General features: G+C 36.8%; 1 protein-coding gene across 3 annotated transcripts in view; it reads right to left on the bottom strand.

Moving 5' to 3' along the window:
* ABI3BP (ABI family member 3 binding protein) overlaps positions 1 to 20,893 on the bottom strand; it is a 185,417-nt gene that overhangs the window by 162,777 nt on the left and 1,747 nt on the right. The window contains exon 3 of one of the 3 annotated variants that reach the window (XM_067003035.1): positions 15,588 to 15,698. In XM_067003035.1, coding sequence (XP_066859136.1) covers position 15,588 — 1 coding nt within the window. In that variant the 5' untranslated portion in view covers positions 15,589 to 15,698. Of the gene's footprint in view, positions 1 to 8,139; positions 8,162 to 9,283; positions 9,305 to 15,587; positions 15,699 to 20,893 lie in introns of those variants that run through there. The other 2 variants (XM_067003061.1, XM_067003053.1) reach the window with 2 other exon arrangements.

Here is a 20,893-nt window from a genome sequence, read left to right as displayed (position 1 = left end):
TAGTTACATTCCACTCCAAATCGGAAATTTAATATGAATAAAAGTGCATTGCTTAACATAAAAAACATATGAGTTTTATTCTTTTTATTATTAACAGGGCATTTCCTACTTTGAGTCTGACATAAGCTGAGCTGTCAAAACTTATGAAAAAACAAATATCACTGGGTAAGGCTGTAAAGGCAGAAAACAATTACAATACTTTTTTCTTAGCTTATTTTGATGAAAAAGAGAAAACGTAGACGTGCAAAATAATTAGTATTCACAGCAATCATGGTTTCTTTGAACAGAATGGATCCCATTACTCATACACATTGAAATCACTTATAAGTAAAGCAGTGCTCATGCTTCCCTGTGGATTTAGAATTCCCTCTCCCATTCAGGAAACTACTCATAGCTTCAAATTCCTAGTGGGAAGTGTCCGGCTTTTAGATGCATCATAAGAACAGCTAAACAGCTTATATTCACCTATATAATAATTCTGGTAATACCAGGAGATTTGGTTTGGAAAATGTGGAACATAAAAGGGCATTAAAAGCTTTCAGGAACCCCCAAAGAAAACTCCAAGAATGGCATATACATGTTACATACTAATGTTAGGCACACCGGTTTTGCTGCTGTCACAAAGTCCCACCCGGTCTTGACTATTGGGAGCACTTAGAAGATGGAAATGAATGTTGTGATCTACGCATGTACACAACATAGCTCTCGTAACACTTTCCTTTCCTCTCACAGTGAACTCTATCCTCTCACATAAGCCTTTACTCTCACAGTGAACTGTTCGGTCATCTATCACCTGCCCTAAAGATTTGCCTTCAGGTTATCAAAAAAAGAGTCAACGATGTTAAGAAAAGAACCTAAAATGCCAAGGTATCGCTAAATGATCGGGATCAGTACAAACACGGAGTTAACCTACTGAGTCAATTCTTCACTCAGTCACTTCATTCAAGATGTTGGCTCAACCACAGTGAATCAGTGACAAGGGACCATGTGCTGCAAATGTGGAGTGTTCCCAAAAATGGGGAAAAACAGCAGAATGGGAGGAAGGCAACCTCTCTGACACGGTCACTGTGTGCAGAAACCAAAACTAGCTAGGTTTTGGGTCCGATGTTTGTGTGGGTTTCCCCCCCTCCACTTTCCTCTATAGAAGAGCTGAGAGAAGTCAAACATGACATGGACTTAAGTTCACTGAAATTCCTCAGGCATTGGTTATGTACTTTCCACAGATGTTAGCTGTTTTCAAATGGAAATTACAGTGTCAGACACTATTTTCTCAGAAAAACAGTTATAAACTCTTTTGATCAGAAGAGCTTTAGTTCAGTTTCACATGAGTCAGGGTGAACAACTTCTAGATGGCCCTTTGGGAACAGCCTTTGGATGTGAAAAGACACAAGTTCTTCAAGCAGCATGACAATAGAAAAACTAGAGGTATCTTCTGCAACAAGAAGCTGGGGGAAGGGAATGGTGGGAAGAAATGAATGAGGACTATAGGGATTTTCCAACAGAGCATGTGAGGAAGCAGCCAGTAAAATGACATAGCACACAACATCACTTATTTCCCAAACAGCATTCAGTCTCTAAGGTACAAAAAGGGTTTTTCTAGCTTTCAAAACAACTAACAAAGCTGCCAACTGTTACTCAACGTGTCATCAAGCTAAGGGCGGGGTGTGTGTGTGTGAAAGAGAAGAGGCAGAGATGGAGACAGAGAGCACTGATCTTTTACAGCTTTAACCAATACGGTGAAGTTATGGTGAAGTTACAGTGAAAACTCCAGACATGTATCCCAGGGTTTTCTTCTGCAGGGTACTGTATAGCTGGATTAAAATCAATACACACAAAATTGCAGGAAAAAAGTGCTATGAGATCTTGGTAGCACAATCTTTCAGAGTAAAAGTTATAAATGCAAGGGAGGCAGAGGGAGTGTTTGTATTTTAACCTTCTAGCAATTAGACAAGATAAATACAATACCTGGCTGAATTATATCAGCACAATCATGGTGGGGCTTAAAAACAAATTATGGTGGAAGATGTTCCTCAACAAGAGCATTTAATGGAGATTGGTGACTCATTATTAACACTTCAGATGTTTATTTTTGGTCCCATTAGTTACAAATTCACTGTCAAATTTACTTCTGAATTCAGAGAAATCTTAAAGAATCTCGAAGAATCCTGAGGATGAAAACCAAGAGTAGAAAACAAGTACTGAGTATGAAGACCCTATAAGAACAGTGTTTCTTGCAGCTCCTAACCGATTCTAACAACCTACATCAAAAATCTCATTTAAAAACCCTACAAAGTTGAGAGGAGATGAAGATAAATCTTCACGTGTTCCTCAGCAAATCTCACAATTAGGAGATGGGCTATTTATGGAAAACCAAGGGGGATGTGCACTATCATTTAGTGGCATTTCGTGCCAACATTATTTGCCACCACCTGATCCTGATTTTGTGCACAAATTTGGTTCCCTCAGGTCAGAATTCAGCGTACATCTCAAATCAACAAAAGGCACAACTGTAATTGTTACCTTTAAAAATCGTAACTGTAAACACATACAGGACTTAAGGTTTTTAATTACTTTGAGTCTCATTATACTGCACACACACAGTAATTGACAGATGCTTCTGTGAAGAGTTTACATGGTTAAAAGCCTCAATCTGCAGTCTCCTCCAATTCTGCTGGGGGACCAGCAAAAAGGAAGCAAGACCTTTCACAGCTATGGATATATTTGTTGAGCAGCTTGTAGTTTTTGAGGGAGGAACTTCTTCTGTTACATTTGATATTAAAAATAGAAAACAAACAACAACACTCCGACCCCCTCCAAAAAATCCAACCAGTAAATCATCAATGATGAGCAGTTAATAAATAATAAACTCAAAAGGAATTTTCTTATCCATCTAGTTAAGTCAGCACAAAGTTCATCTCTGTTCTTCATTTGCCTTCTCTTTTTCTTCCTTATCTAAAAAAAAGTAAGATCACCAGCATTCCCCCTACTTGCTCTATTTACATCACTTACTTTATGCTTGCTCTCTTATTGACATTATGGCAAAAGCAGCGTTGGCCAGTTACATTTTTGTTGCATTCCTCTTTTAACACTTTGATGAAGAAATTTCGTATAAGAACTAGATTCCTGTAAAATAATGCTTAAAACATCTCGAAGCATCAACCTTGCACGTTGCCAAAGGTCAAAATGATCCAAACAAACTGTAATAAAGATTTCCCTGTTTTAGGACATAATGTTTCATTCCCTCTGCCTTCATCCAACAAACAGCTATCAAGATACGCACAGTTCTTGCTTTGAAATGACTAAGGCTTTTGTAAAAATAACTATTTTCTTCCTTCCCCAGTCAGCTTCATACCTGACTATCATAAAACATTGATTATATATGTAATGCAAGAATATTCATAAAGACATGCAAAACCAGATGATAAAAATATATCAGCAGCAGCCTGCCTCAGGCATTGATTTGCAAACCCAAAGCAAGTTTCAGCTATGACTCAGTGGAGTTTGAACATTGGCAATGCATTTGGCTTTTAAGGCTTTTGCTTTATCACATAATTCAATAAACATTTTGAACTTTAAGGTTGCTGGTGTTCACTGTTTTATATTCCATATACATTAGTTCTAAAAAATTCATTGTCCCAAAATACAGGCTCTTTTGTCTTTCCTGAGAGTTTCATTAAAATATCTGGACATCGCTAAACAATCACTTCAAAATTAAAAGACGCTTATCACAACACCATACTGCAATTACATCTTATAAGCTATCTATACAGTTTCATGCAAGGCAAAAACTAAACAGAACATCTGAGGCTTCTGATTTTCAGAACACAAAGTTTTCTTTTTACAAACTTGTGTTATGGTATCATTGAGGTTGGAGGGGACCTCCTGAGATCATCTTCTCCAACTCTTAACTTCAAACAGGATGAGCTAAAACAGTTTGCCCAGGACTGTGTCCAGACAGCTTTTGAATACCTCCAAAGATGGAGACTCCACAACCTCCCTGGGAAACCAATTAAGGTGTTTGATCACCCTCGCAGTACTAGAGTTTATTCTAGCGTACAGATGGAACTTCACGTGTTTTAATATGTGCCCATTGCCTCTTGTTGTGTCAATGGGCTCTAATGAGAGGAGTGTCTGGCTCCATTTTTTTCATTTCCTCCCATCAAGTAGTTATACACACTGGCAAGACTCCCCACTGAGCCTGCTCTGATCCAGGCTACAGTCACACTTGTGGATCAAATGCCTTGAACAAGCACACCACGTAAGAGACTGGAAGCACTGGAGTCGTCATCAGCTTCTAGATCAACCTGTAGGTATAGTCTGCTCCTTAGTGTAAAGAGAAGTAAGACAGAAGACCATTTGGCATTCAAACAGTAACTGGATAGGACCCCTCCCTGTAAAGCGCTTTTGTTAAAGGCAATTTTAAAAAATATAAACGTTCATCACAACATAGTGCAATGCTGGTGTCCAGACAAGAAGTCACATACGAGCTAAACAATTGCCTTTTTCATTTTTTTTTACTGAAAATTGAAAATAGCCTAAAACTCACAGGAGGTAAGATTACATGATATAATAGTTTCTTCTTGTCTCAGAGACCATATGACTTCCCATAACAATTGTGATATTGGTTATGTATTTTCTGTATTCCACTCCTAAAATCCAGTATGGAGTCACACGGCTAAGCAACCACTAGAAATACTCATATGAGGTTACAGAGACATGTGATTGTTATGTAGACTCCTCACAGAAATGAAAATGAAAGGAGAATTAAAAATAAATAAATTAAAAAGCTGTAACCATCTTGAGGAACTCTGACAGCAAAGAAGGCCAGAAGGGGATAATGGAATATTTGACAGAAAACGAGCAATTTATTTTCACACACCCACTGTATCAGCTGTTGTGCTGAAGGTCACTATTAAGAAAACCACTTGAAAACACTCGTTTTGTCATTGACTGAGATGATTCCAAGCTTTACAAGGTTTTCTCAATTTTAAAACTGGTATTCAGTAGCTCTCAAATCCACACCTTAAAAGAATCACTGTGAAATAGTAAGTCATTAGGGGTTGTAAAAGAAGTAGTTATCTTAGGTAGTTTATGGAGAGACTCAACAATCCATAATTTTATAAGGCCAAATAACTCAACTATTCCAATATCAACACCTGCTTTTGTAGTCAGAAACTTGGAACTGCACAGAAAGCTGTTCTAAGAAAGAAAAAGATATGAACAGCAAACACCTCAGCAAATTCAGACTGGGAGTTGAAGGTCTCTGAAGAATTCTGAAAGTTCTGAAACCAGAATAAAGCCTTCTGTTTCTGTGTTAAACTATTCCAGAAATAGTAAGACTATCACAACCTCATTATTCCTTATCTAGCAACATGCTACTAAAAGAAGCAACACTTACGACCAAAACTCAAGACCTCAGTTTCTAAAGATCTCAGATTATTTGTTTTATATTATCAGCAAAAATAATTTGATAACCCGTAAATGACATGCAGATTCCACTGCCTTTTTTGGAGAAAACAAGCTTCATAATTGTCAACAATCAATTACGCCAGAAAATCTGTTTCAAAGACCTACTTAATGTGTATTGATGTATGTACTCTAATTCCACTACCAATGACATTTCAGAATTCCTTTCATTCTCAGTGACAACAAACCATATCATAAGCACTAACACCTGAGATTTTAATTTATAATGAATGTGTCAAGCCAAAAGCAAGTAGAAGAAAGTGTTCTTGTAGAAATTCTTCAAGATTTGAGGCTCTTAGTTATGTTTTACTCCACAGTTGGTGTAAATTAAATATGTGAGTATGACCAGGTAGGTCACTTATGTTGGTATAACTAAATTCCTACCTACATCTAATTAGTACAAAAGGCTGGTATTAAACTGCACTAGTCCTGCTCTGCTAATATTGCACAAAGAACTGTCCCAGTTTAGCAAGCTCCTCAGTGTCAGGCCAACTAATTCCTCCACCACAATATGAAAACACAGATGTACAGCAGTGTGATTGGAGAGATCTTGCATAGTTTATACAATGCAAGACTGGTAAAATGAAGATAAATGAAGAGTTTTAGCATCTCTCTGAGATAATAATGCCAGGAACATAATCTGAGAACAGTTCTGGAATGAAACAATCTCATACAAGAGGCAGGTTTCACCTGAACCTTAAAACAATTGGGCTGGTGGCATATTAAAATCAAAAAGGTCACAAACAAGATTTTACATCAAAGAATGCAAGAAATCCAGCAGGTGCAGAAGATGGCACAGTGTGTCAATGCTATTATAGATGAAGATGCAGAAGTTCTGTATCCTCAAAGCAATGGAGAACAAAATTGAAAGCCATTTCTATCCTCTGCTTGACTTACAGAAAGCCATCTAAGCACAATATCAAGGAAAAACATTGGCACAAATACCAGTACATAAATAGTCTTTGTTTAAGAACAAAATATAACAGTAATCAGACTTCAGTTATTTCTGTTTGGACAAATATCCTAAATGTATGTAACACAGTAGCTATGTTTTTAGACCTTATCTGTGACTGTTTCATGGAACAACTGACTGTTAGGGAAGTCACAAGAGAAGGCAATGGGACTCCTGGACATGGGTTGCATGGAGGTTCTGATTTTAAAATTTACTTGTGAGCAGTTTCCTTGTGACAGCAACCATAGCATACTATATTACACACTCCTACAGCTTTGATAAAGGTTGAAAAGTACTCACCTGCATGTAAAGTGCAAATTACTTAAGCATACTATTCTGAAAAGCACAGGGTCCATACATACTGCCTGGCAAAAGAAAGCTTCATCCACAAACAATACAGTAAATAAAATTATTGAAAATAAGGGAAAATGTTACATAACACTGACATTGTGCCCAAATGATCAGTATCAATATTAAAAAAAAAATACAAAAATGTAACAGATTTAACTGTAAAAAACAACAACATCAAAACCACAGTTGGACAGATAGTTTGAAATGCAGCTAACACATGGAAGCAGAACTCATAATAAATCTTTCTTCAAATACATCAGGAGTAGGAAGCCTGCCAGAGATTATGTAGGGCCAACTGATAAATGAGAAAAAGGAACACTTACAGAAGATACATGCATCTGCAGCAAAGCTAAATGACTTCTTGGTACTGGTTTTCACAGAGGCCTCTCCAACAGGAGTCCTTCTCTTAGAGGCTCGTTAAAAAAAAGTGACAAAATGAACTGTGACACATCAGCAAAACCTAACTATTTTCACCCAAGAGTTCTGAAATGACTTAAGGATGAAAAGGCTAAACTATTAATCATTGTATGTAGCTAAAATTGGCTTGGTATCTGATAACCTGAATAAAAAATGTGACGTCTGTTAAATAAATATAAATAAAACCAACAAAAAACACATGTATTCAGGAAAGCTGCAGGGAACTACAGGCCTGAAAGCCTGGATTCTGTAATAGAAAAAACACGAGGAAGTGTAAAAAAGCATGGACAAGGCATTACTATGATCTCTGGAACGTTTTGAAGAAGCTGACTAGTAGATAACAACAGAGTTGTTAATTCATACGTTTATTTTGAGAAGTCTTTCACCAAATCCTCCATTAAATCTGTTAAGGAACCTCAAAAAACATGGTGAAAGACAACAGGCCCCTGAAGAGATAACTAAGAGACAAGAATCAAAAAGATGCATCTGTAATCCTCTTTCTGAACAGTCGTATTTTTCCCAGATGACTCTAAACCAAGCAAGTTTGAAAGGACAGGCAAGGACAGAAAAACTGGGTAACAGTCAAGGGTTCAGTGTCAGAGGCAATGCTTGAATTCAAAAGACAGTGAAGCAATTTTTCCCTGTAAGAATTAACATAGTGGACAGCTGGTACACATGGGACAAAAGAAATGCACATGTTTTAAATACACTGGAACAATATATATAGCATGGAAAATAGAGAAGAAGCATGAGAATAAGAATCAGCAACTGGAATAGATGCTGGCTTTTAAGAACAGATCATCACTTTGAAATATCTCAGCTTCTTCATTTGTGAGATTGAATTACTAACTAAAATCTTCTACTTGTAAGCATTCTTGATATTTCTTTCCAAACAGTTGGATTGGAAAGTGATAACAGGGATTGACTTTTACCATCTCTTTCCAAAATCCTACCTTAGCTTCTTCAGGAAAGAATCTTTTCAAGGAAGAGAAAAGATTACTGATGAGAGCACTTGACAAAACAACATCTAGGTCTGGAAGTCCCTCTGAGAAAAAAAATATCACAAGTTTGAATTAAGTATGCTTCTCGTAGTCACTACCAGGGACAAGAAACTGGTTGGGACCCCTGTTCCAACCTAGTACAGATTATGCTCTTCGAATTCTTTGCACCCAAGTGGAAATTAATCTACTTAGCATACATACAAGTCTGATGAGTTTACAAAGCTTAAAAAAAAATAAAAAGAGAGTAATGAAAGACATACTACTAGTAAAATGAGGCAAGTATCTCTATCAGGCATACCACTATAACAAATCAAACTTTACTCATTCATAGAATCATAAATTTGGCTGAGAATTAAAAGTATATCAAACTGATGTTTAACTGAAAAGTTCCAAATTCTCATTAAGTGTCATTAACATGACTTTCCAGCTATACCCCCTTCTGAGATTTCACAATAACTGATGTGTTAAAAAAAACTTTCTATGTCATTACATCACCATTTCCATGTATAAATCTATTTTTACATAGTTTTCAGCTTTAGTTTTACAAAGACATTAATTTACAATCTTTTCTCACCTTGGTATCTGCTTGTTTTCACATAATTTACCTATTGTCAGACTACGAAACAACTGTATTAGTAAACTGCAAGTGGAAAATGGCATACATGACAAGTAAATGGCCAAATTCCCTTTTGAACAAACTTCAACTAAACTAAATTCACCGTTCAATGCTAGTTTTTCCTTAAGTACATGGCTCACTTTTAAACCAGGAATAAAACCACATTGGGAATATGAGTATTTTATCGATCTTAAATGCTTGGTAACAGAGGTTAAAAAAAAATCTCAAACAGTACAATAGCCATGGATTCAATTTGACAAAAAAAGAGAGCACTAGCAGACACAGTATCATGATTACGTCTGACATAAGACATAAAAAATGTAGAAAATGAACATATATTTAAGCAGAAAAATCCACAAATTTGAATTTTTTTATTACATAAATATAAAAATTTGACACATGAAGCTCCAAGCAGTCTATGCTTCCCCCTTCGATCTTTTCTAGTCTATTGTGAAATATCAGATCCTATATTATGGTTACCTCTTCAGACAAAACATCCCGATGTTCATCATCCGTGAACTTTCTCTTTTGAAGATGTTATTCTTGTGACTAGCAGAATCAAATATGAGGGAGGCAAAAGGTTTACTCATCCCCAAGGGAGAGGCTCAATTCAGCTTTTCAAGCTTTCCTAACCTTAGTCAGCAGGCTTGTGTGATAAACCCACACACCCAGTAATTTCTTGAAATAATTCTCAGGGGAAAAATGGGAGGGAAGGGAAAAATAAAATAAATCAGCCAAGCACTGAGCACTTGAGTCACGTCTAGGTTGACACTGTATATTTTACCAGATTCCAATAATAGCTACATCATGTCTTTATACAAAATACAACATAGCCCAGCTAGCAGCAAAAACACAGAGATTCTAACAGAACATACATTTCTCAGACAAACAGGTAACTAGGCAAGGATTTTAACACATAAAAACCTAAATGAATTAGTATTAGCTTGCAAAGTCAAGAAGTCAGGAGTTAGTAACAGCAAGGGTCACACACACCCTTAATCTATCGTGATCAAATACTACTAAGCCAAATTCCCCCAGGAAACCTGCCTCATTCAGTGTACAGGATGGTTTGTGCTCTTTGAATAGAGTAGTTGAATAACATGTGGTGAGAAAACAGAACACACGGCAATGAATCCTGAAAATCCCAAGACACAGGAAGTTATATACGACAAGAGAGTTAGGAAACTGGAAAAGAGCTTGGAAAAAACTATTTTTGATATGATGGTATAAGCAATATATATATATAGCTACTTTTAATGTTAAATTTCAAGCAATATTTGAATAAAAGGGTGGATTTGAAAAACAAAGTGAAGCTTTGATACATCCATATGCTGTAGCCTGAAAGTTTGCTCCCAGAAACAGTTGCCTTCTCTTGAAAATGGAGAGAAGCCATCCATGGACAGACAGAAAGACTTTTTTCAGCTACATATCCTTACATCCTTTTCTCATTTCGTGTAAGAAAATACTTGCGGCTAGGCTGTTAGAACAAGTTCAATCATCACCTTAAAACCATCAATTTATTAATGCAAAATGAAATTAATATGATTTTGAGATTGATGAAATTTGAGAAAATAAACTGCTAGGCTGTACCTTCTGATTCAAATAAAATATATATATATTTTATAAACAAGCTGAAAAGAAAAATAATGCATGCTAACAACTTTTGAGACATTATAGGACATGTAGCAGTTTCCTAAATATTTTTACTAAAATCTCTACAGAGCCACCAGAAGTTCTGCTTCTTGTCCAGTTGTCAGAGGGAGAACCTGTCCTGTAAAATGCTGTGCTAGACACACTAGTGTGATGCCATTTCTTTGAGGCATAGTATTAACAATTGTTTAAGAATTCACTAATAGATATTCTGGTATGTTTTACATTAGAAAATTTCACCAGTCCAACAAGAGAATTATTTTGTCAGACTGCTAGTAAATGCCATTGCCTCAGTTTTGATCATAGATGATTAAGCTGCAAGTATTTTTTATTGCCTTAGGCTAAAGTCATTTGGCATTGTAACAGTAAAAGCTAGGGAATTTTAGCTTACTAGAAGATTTTCTGGTAATTCTATTTTTCATGAACATGTTTACAGCTAACCATCAGGCTTTAAGCTGCTTGCACAATCCTTTAACCTGTGCCTTACTCATGCACAATGCCACATAGTACAAAAGATTTAGAATCACCACCGTCATAAAGCAGCAAGAAGACGGTTGCCAAACCTAAGCAAGGGGCAGCAGAAATGAAATTCATTAAATTTCAGGGAAAAAAGGCATTTGTGCATGTTGTCTCGAATGACTAGAAACTCCTCTGACAAAAAAAAAAAAAACCCTACAAGTTGAGTTGAAAAAGCCTCTGCATTGTGACTGAGACAGATTCTGCCTGTCCCCACAGCCACCACTACCACCAAGCAGATACCTCTGGTGCTTCTTCCACTTCTGCAGGTGAACCAAACCAGATGAAAACCAAAGAACACTGGACAGCCTTCCCAAAGGAAGCAACAAAAAGAATGTGTTAGTTGGAAAGCCTGGCCACCCTGATTTGCTTGAAAGGTGCAGACCCTTCACTGATACACTTCAAAGCTCAAACATCAAGATGATATTCATTAAAGAAACTGAAATTCTGCTGAAACTCGACAGGAGAGCAGAGGATGAAAAAAAAAAATTCCCTTTGTTTGCTGACATTATTGCTTTATTATCTGACTGGCCTGTCACCAAAATCTTGTTTAGTCTAGCATTAAGTTTATCTTCTTCCCACTGAACAGGACCTGGTACTCAAGCAGTCGACCCAGATGCAATCTAAAAATAGTATCTACTCTCAGGCATAAAGCTTAGAGAAAAAATGTGTGTTGCAGTGGAGAAGAAGCAAACACCTCAAAAAATCACATCTGAATAATGTTCAAATAGCTTCACACATATTAACGGAAATTTTATTCTTGGTCAAGCCTACAAAAAGCTGCACTCCTTATTGAAATTGATAAAGAAAATGCTGAAAATTAATTAATCTTTGACAAGGGCCCACATTTTCACTGACATTTTGGAAGACTGTAATTCTGCTACAGCACCTTAGCCAGTGCAAAGATTTGCCCAGTAACATACCAGCAAAATAACAAAGATGAAGATAATGACTTTAAATAAAGGTGATCACTAAGCCAAATGTTTCTGTCTTGGGAATGTGGGCTCCTTTTGGGTAAGTGCAGATAGACAAGAGTATTGGTTCTTCCTAAACTTAGAAATGTAGCAAAATTTAGGTTAGGGATCTGTTGATTTGCACTTTATGATGATTTTCAAGTTGCAAAAATACAGCAATTCCACATCTTTCATAATTCTCAAGACATATGGCAGAAGTGAAAGAACTTACAATAAATACACAATTATTCCCATCTTTTTACATACTTTTATGGGGGAAATTGAAATTTTGCTTTGGGAAACTTGCTAGTGTGGCTCATCTAAATTAAAGGGGCATGGTATTAGAAAAAATGCGTTAGAAGTCCACAACTATGTACATCATTAATTCAAAACAAAACGTTATTTGTTCTGCCAGTTGCAGAGGTATTACCAGTTGCAAAAATCAGTATTGTTTCCATGCTGTAATGACATCTGTATCCTAGAGAGGACTGGACTCAGCAGTTTTATCTGCAATAACTCTGTGTAATAAACTACACAAATATAACAACAATTTGATTATGAGGATTATTGCTTAAACTCTTCTGTTTATTTCATTTGAATTATTAGCGCTACTCATATCCAACCATGTGTGGCTATTCTCTCTTTGCACACACTTTGCAGGATCTGAGCTGTTTTTCTTCATTTACCTACAAATCACAGTGCCGTGTGCCCAAGAGTTTTTCATGCCAGCGCTGTTAGCAGAGAGCCAAATCTCCATTAATATTTCCTTTCAATGCCCACAGCATCGTTCAGCCCTGAACTAAGAAGAGTCAATAGCTAGAGTAATCCCACAATTCAGAGGCTGAAACACTGACAGCATAATTCCATTGCTATACAACTTCCACATGGGGAAGGAAAGAAACTTTTGGCATAGACAGCGTATTTTCCAGAGTAAAAGTTTCATCATTTACTTCTCCCCTTTCAATTCTAGGCAGAGTTACCAAGCCTGCTATGCTTGGACAACTGCCTGGTGGTTTACTCAGCCTGAGGTAAGCAGGGGGTGCTTCAAAGCCCATCGAGATCCACTTGTGATACCATAGTGATAGTTTATTTTCTACATAAAGCACCATTGCCTATTTCTGCAGTTGATTCTTAGAGGATTTTATACTCGCTGGATCTCTGTCTTCCTCCAGGAGGTCGACTAGAGGAGAAAATACAAAAACCTTTTTTTTTTGCTGTGGCAGAGACTCAGACACACAATATTTGGCATGGTTATACTTCCAAAAAATCCCTGTGTGGACATAGCTTTTACTGGCAAAAGAATACTAGTTAATGTCACATTTTGCTGAATTAGGCTGAGCAGTTTTTCAATGATTTATACTTTTTCCATTGCTACAAGGTTTCAGCAGTCCAACAATTTTCCTAACCCAACTGTCCTTAAAATAAATATGCCCTTCAGCAACAGAAAACAAGCCTGAAGTCAGGCCCAGATCCAGGGTAAAATTTACACCATTTAAAGTCACTTCCTTCAAGAGATGGCAGGACAGAGGGTGTCCTCATTTAACACAATATGCCTATATCTCCATTTCTGTTTTCAAGCTTTGTGTTGGAATTATTTTATTTGCGGGAATACAATAATGATTTCCTCACATAATGTAAGTATTTCCACATTATAAGCCTTTTCACACAGAAACTTCCTGAATATTTTAAGTGGCTGAGAGTTACCAAATTCCAAAAGAAATAAGATGGCTCCCTCCCAATCTCTCCCAGTACATTTTTCAAGGAAAAACACAGGTGCAAAACTGTCAATAGACTTTTGCCTTCAGGCTAAATGGCAGTGAGTGCTGAAAGCAAGCAGAATGCATACAAATAGCTTGCATTTTTCTCTGACTTCATACTGTCTAGGACTTTAACCAATACATTAAAAAAAAAAAAAAAGAAGAAGAAAAGGACTTTCATTTAAAGGTATTTCTTTCTACAGAGAAAGAGCAAAGATGGGGAGGATGAGCAGCACTCGTGTTGTTCTTCTCTCTCTGATGTAGAGAGGACTTGAAGCAACTACAGACTCCCACTTGGAACTTCTGCGTATTCTGTACATGCGTACACTTTCATATGCACCAAAGCTATTAACACTTTTAAACTGCTTACAACAAGGAAAAGCAATTGACAGCTGTGCAAGGAGTTAACTTTGGATAGACAAAACCTCTTTAAGTCTTCTGTGAACTACAATGAAACCTTCTAGCCATAGAGCAGTAAAATACAATTGTCGGTCTTGAGAGAATGAAAAATCATAAACAATATTACTTGTCAATTCTGAACATTCATTTGCATTAATGAATCGTAGAATGGCTTGGGTGGAAGGAACCTTAAAGATCCTCTAACTCCAACACCCCTGCCATAGGCAGGGATGCCACCCACTAGATCCAGTTATTAAGGTACTAAAAGTATACAGGCCAAATATGAAGTAGCCATCCTTCAGCACCTAGTATACGCAAGCTACTCCAAAAACCAACTAAAATTCTAAGAACCAAAGGAATGAATTGAAACTGTAATGCAGATTACTGGGTAATATCATAATAGGTTTGGGAATTAAAAGCTCTGCTGCTCACAAAGCAGCTGAAACTGTCCTGAGATGAGCCATTTCAAAGTTACCAGAACAGACAAAGTGTTAACCTGATCAATGACAGAAATTGGTGGTGATGGCTAATACAGCTGAAACACAATTAATGACAACACAGAATTTATATTCTTAAACTCTGTCCTGATCAAGAGTGTTTTTGAAAACCCTCTTCCTGGCCTTCTCTTTTAAAGAACAGGGTGGCAGTGATGGAGAAATTACCAATTCCAAGCAATTTCTTTATTCATGCTATAACTTGAATCATCCACTGACAATATGAAATAATAAACAGTTATTGGTCAGTCTACGCATCGTTACTGGAAAAGCATCTCAAAGAAGTCAGAAGTGTGGCCTGTATCTCACCTACCTAGACAGCCAAGGAGAGGGCACATCACCTAGCAAAACACTGAGCTTGACACACACTAACCAAATCCTTGGCACAAACTTTTGGGCTTCATTTCTTCCCCAAACCACAGGAACACCGAGCACCAGCCCTTCCAAAATTAAATTGAATGTATTGTAAGAAATACCATTCACATTTTTCTTTAGATTTGATCACACAAACCCAGCTGAGAACAATATCCCCATCATCTCTCCTGGTCATGACCTGCACTAACTCTGCAGTCAGTACTCTACAGCCCGCCTTACCCTGGTTCGCAGTCAGCACAACACACAGTCTAACACAGGGCTGCTACTACAAATGGAAAATCTCCAATTCCCAGGAGCACGTGCAATGTGTGGCTCAGGTCACACCCTTTCTGACATAGTACACTGTGTTCAAAGTCTCACAGTTTCTTCAAACACCACTTCCCCGCAAAGCATGCCAAAATACCAATCCCAAAAAGGCACCACCCACATGAACTTTTAAACTGTTTTAAAAAGAGCATATTTACTACTAAACCATTGTCTTGCCTATTTCTAAATGACTGAAAAAAAATACTGAATTAAACCAGAACGCAACATGCATGACAGAAGGGAATTACACTAACTGGATTACAAATTTAAATGCATAAAGTGAAACTGAACACCAGTAATATCAAACCAAAATATTCAATACCTCAAAACCTACTTTCGGCTATTCAGAGGATTGTTATTTGTAAGAGTCGGCCCATCTTTCTTTCAAGTTAAATATCCAGATATCTGCCTCTTCAAGGAGCCTAAGGAAACTAGAAGCATCTTCCTGCAAATAAAAAAAAAAAAAGGCAATAAATAATATCAATTCATTTTTTATAACAGAAGGAAGTCATTAATTTACCATATGCATCTACCTGTGCTTCAGCTTGAAGCTTAAAATACACCTATTAGTTTGGAATAAAAAGACAAAAAGCAGTGCAGCAAGTGTTTTGATGACTTAACTATGCCAATCAGCAAAAATGAGGGTTGAATGAGTAATCAAAATAATTAGGAAAGAAACAGACAACAAAGCAAAGAATAACATAAATATATCATGTATAAAGCCAGGGCTTAACAACACAACTCTTCTCAGTTCACATCATTATTCCACATCCCCAGCTCAAAAAGGAGATGGCAGAACTGAAAAGGTAAAGAAAAAGCAACAGTGACTAAGGTACAAAGCGAATTCTACACGAGGGATGATTAAAAAAATTAAGACTTTTCAGCCAAGAAAACAGATGCTGAAAGCTAATACACTAAAGATATATAAATCACTATGGAATTGAAAAGACAAATAGGAAGCAATTATTTGCTGTCTGTCCAAACACAAAGCCAGGAAGTGTTAAACTAAACTAACACGGGCAGAAACAGAGCAAACCAATTGTTTCCTTTTTCTCCTAAAGCACTTCTTTAAAAAAACTGTGGAACTTTAAGACATAGGATGCACACAGCTTTTTCTCACTTCTGCTCCTTCCTTCTCACACTTGTCCTCTGCTCCAGCATGAGTTCTCCATGGTCTACAGGTCTTCAGAAGAAAAGTGCTCTGGCATGAGCCTCTCCACAGGCAGCAGTTCCTTCAGCTATGTTCACCTGCTCCAGCATGAGTCCTCTACGGGCTGCAAGGACTATCTGCTCCACAACAGACCACCTCCTCCCCCCTGTTTTTTGACCTTGGAGTTCGCTCTGTCATTTAGCACTTTTAAAAATGTATTATTATTATTCTCATTATATTTTTTTTCATGTGTTAAATAAAAAAAAATACAGGAGAAAAAATAAAAAGAAAATAGTAGGTAAGAGTACATATAGTCACAGTTTTAACAGATCCTAAATAAATGCCTGCAGCAAGAACTGGAAAAGAAACACAGCCAGCATACAGAAAGTATAATTGTGAGACACAAAAATGCAAGCTTGAAAATATGAGTGAAAGAGGGGGACTGTTTTCTAACTTGTAGAACTACACAAGACGGATTTTTATTTTTGTCTTTTGGGTGTGGGAGAGGGTAATCTAATCCAAAGAAAGCTGGAAAGAAAGTCTGAGTGTGTATCATCTATCTGAACTAGAAAACCACAAAACTACCATTTCAGGCAGCAGACATATTGATGTTATCAGTGTAATTTTCATTAGAGCACTTAAAAATATTAAATATTTCTGTGTAATATACACATGCATCATTTTGAATTATTCCTTACTTCATGACGTTTAATTCATCTATGGCATTCTTTCCTAAAATGGTTTCAGTTTTAACAAATGCACATTTTTAATAGAAAGGGGAATTTTTAAATATTCCTGAGAAAGCCTGGATAAAAGGTTAAAGCATTACATATCAAAGAAGGGATAGTAAAAAGCAGCTTTAATAAAAGCAGTACTTTCCGCAGGAGATTCACAGAAAAGCACTGATGGAGGCTTAAATATAATACAGAGCCTACTGTTACTTGCATATGAAGGTCTTCAGAGAAGGTTAGCACAAACACAGCAGGGTAAATTCTTTGATCACAAAATGGAAAAGCAAATTATTACATAAAAAGGAAAACAAACTGTCCCAATACCAAAGGAGCACAGTGTTTCTCCTTTGTTGCTTATGAATTCAACATGCTTGTTACAAATGGAAGAGAATTTCAGAAGACACGTCAAAATTTCTTTCTTACATTCATTAGCAAGACCTTATTTGAATCTAGTGACAAGAATACTTGCCAAAAGGGGATCACAAATGGAAGTAATTTTGAAGCAGACAGATTATGAGCTCAGCAAAAATATCTCACTTTATTATTGGACTTTAACTCGTTCATCACTCATGAAGTTAGTAGTTGAAGGCTGCTCATCTACGGAGCAATAAGATTTAAATAAGAGTAGAACAAAAACTCCAAAGCTGCCTATCACCATCTCACATAGTACGTCCTGTCGGACAGAATATGATTCTAGAGAGAAACACACAGGCAACCAGGACAGAATTACTAACTAGCAGGTGCCATTACATAACTTCAGATTGATCAAACTGTCAAGAACAAATCAATTCTGTATGTAAAATACAGCTAAATATTGTTTACTATTCATACCTTACATTTTTACAGCCTGTTTTAAGACATAACTATTCTTACAAGAAACTCACAGATGGATCGTTACCTCCAAAACTGTTTTTAATCAAATTTCCCCCGCCCTACACACAGGTTCCCTATACAGCTCAGTCTTACGAACTTTCACTCTTACTGAGCATCAAAAATGGCAAGGTTACTGACATCTACCAGCTTGTGTTTCAGTGTTACAGAAACTGCAGCTTTGGGGTTACTATGAGTGAATAATCTGTGCAATTGTTTTATTACACAAAGCATCTGTCAATTCCAAAACAGGATCAAAGCACTTTAATAGCTTAATTTGTAGTGGCTGGCCTTCTGCCACATTACGAATATCTGTTTCCATTGATGCCAGAACAAAACCATAAAGCCAACATAAAACTGGCAACATATCCTCTGACATACAAAATGGAAATACATTTGCATAGCCAAAGCAAAGGGTTATTACAACCCTAAAAACGGAAATATGCTAAACAGGATTTAATCAGTATTAACTTGCTTTAAAAGTAGGCAGACACACAGTAGTATAGCATAGCTATGTAAGTCATGGCCCATGTATTTTTACATGTGTTCTAGGCCAAATTAGTACAGCTGAAGCCTATGGTAGTGGCATTGGGTATTACTTACTGTGGAACCCTATGCACTTGTTATGTATCTGGAAGATCCCACAGAACACTGTCGATCTTATGGGCGTGTTTCATCTCAGAAAGATCATGCTAATCATTCTGCCTAAGTTGGAAAACAACTCCAAGCAAGTTGATCTCTAATGATGCAAAACTGAAAATTAAGGGAAATAAATAAATAAATGAAATCTCAAGCAGGTGGGAAAAAGCAATCAAAAAAGATAAGAGAATAGCATCTGAAAAGGAAGAGTGCTCAGGTGTATAAGAGAAGGGTCACAGCAGAGAAATTTTGGCTATGGAAAAATGATGACTCCAAAGCAGAATATACACACGTTAACTAGGGAAGTGTGAAAGGCCAGAGAACCCTTTCCAGCCGACACGATCACAAATGGCCAGACAGCAGGTAAGCCTCTAACAACAGATACTAATAAACCAGAAACAAGGATCTGCTAGCAACTACTCTGCCTTCTTTTGTCATTTGCCAACCTCCAAAGTCTCCCCAAAATATATGCATATGCTCAGTGCTAATTAAAATACTTAAACGACTTCAAAGGCTTTTCTCCTTTCTGCTTCCTCAAAACCTCCTCAAAATGCACCATTGCTTGGATCCTGGAAACTACTCCAGATCACTCTCTCTAAAACCATGGTTTAGAAACCCATTCTCAGAAAAAAAAAGACAGACAGCAGAGTCAAGGCAAGAAACACACTCCACACTCCCCCACACCACACCACCCCCCCAAAAAAAAAAAAAAAAAAGGCCAAAAAAAGTGAACACATTAGAGAACCTTGGGGCCATTCACAAACTAGAGAGAGGAAGACCTCACAGCAATCTAATAAAAAAAGAGAGAACAGGAAATGATGACAGTGCATGACTGTAAACAGATTTTAAATGGAAAATCACCTCTGCTTACTTTTATTTAAACAGGATTGTTTTAAATAATTATTAAAAAAAAAAAAAAGGAAAAAGAAAAACATACTTTACCTCTTCCCACACATAATATTCAGCAAAATAATACTGTCAAAATTATTTTTAGGAACTAATCATTAAACCAATTTTGCACCTGAAAAACCCTGCCATGTAGATAGGATTTAACAGTACAATTGGAGCCCTCTTACAGCAGCAGTCAAGTTGCATGGTGGATCCTTGCAATACATACTTGTAAGTACCCACAGAGATTAACTGAGTGCATGATTTTGTGGATGAATTTTGCACTTAAAAGTGATGTTTTTATACACTCACATAAATAATCCTAACAACCTAGTGACCATATTGCTTCTAACGTAGAAGGTGGTTGATATCCACAACAAAATGTAACCTGCAGCCCCCTGTTTCTTCCTTAGCATCTGGCAGCCAGATGCTAAGCTCAGAGATGAATGCAAACAAGAAACCAGTGAAACACTGTGAAACAAATCTATTTTAATAAAACATCCATAATTGAGGAGTCTGGAGACTTTTTCAAGCTGACACCAGGAGCAAAGACCCAAAAGACGAGTTCCCAGAGGACCCCAAAGTTGTAAAATAGAGTAAGCTATGTCAGGCAGAGTCAGACTAGCTGTGGTTTATGGCCACGACATTTTAAAAGGAGATGAATTTTTGAAGACCTGGGCCATAAAAAGGAAATATATATACTTAACTACTGCAAAAGCCCTGGAGCTTTTGGTCATTAGCCTCAAAGTAGTCTAACTGCAAAGAATATTTACTACTGCTAAAAACATCCACTGCATTTTTTCCCTCATCAGAGGTACCCATATAAATAAAATCTAAGCACATTAATCAATACCAACCTTTATTTCACAACATCTAAGCCCAAAATGTGTTAAATAATATTGTTTTTAGTAAGAAACAATGCTTATAAACATGCCAAATGGTCTTAACACAGTGGAAAGCATTGTCCAAAAAGGAAAATCTAAAACTGAAACATGCAACCACAGGAAAACAGAAGACAGAGAAAGGCTTGACTGAGAGAAGAAGAAAAAAAAAAAGAAAAAAACAGACCATTCTCGAGAAAAACAGACAATAATAACAACGATGATCCAAAAAGTTTCAGACTGATAAACAATACAAACGTGAAATTCAACATCATGCCAAAATAATTAGCACGTACTGTTTCAATCATATAAGGAGAACACATCCATCCACTTCTCTTTAAAAATATTAAGAGAAAAACTTTACTTAGTCAAACAGAATATCAACACAATGGGAATTCCCCAGGAAAAATGTAATCAAAATTTTCTTATCCATCAGTCTATCATGCATGAATGTTTTCAATGAATGGTACAACTAGATATC

Source organism: Anser cygnoides, chromosome 1 (genome assembly GCF_040182565.1).
Source record: "Anser cygnoides isolate HZ-2024a breed goose chromosome 1, Taihu_goose_T2T_genome, whole genome shotgun sequence".
Lineage (NCBI taxonomy): Eukaryota > Metazoa > Chordata > Aves > Anseriformes > Anatidae > Anser > Anser cygnoides.
This window is presented reverse-complemented; position numbering and strand designations above follow the sequence as displayed.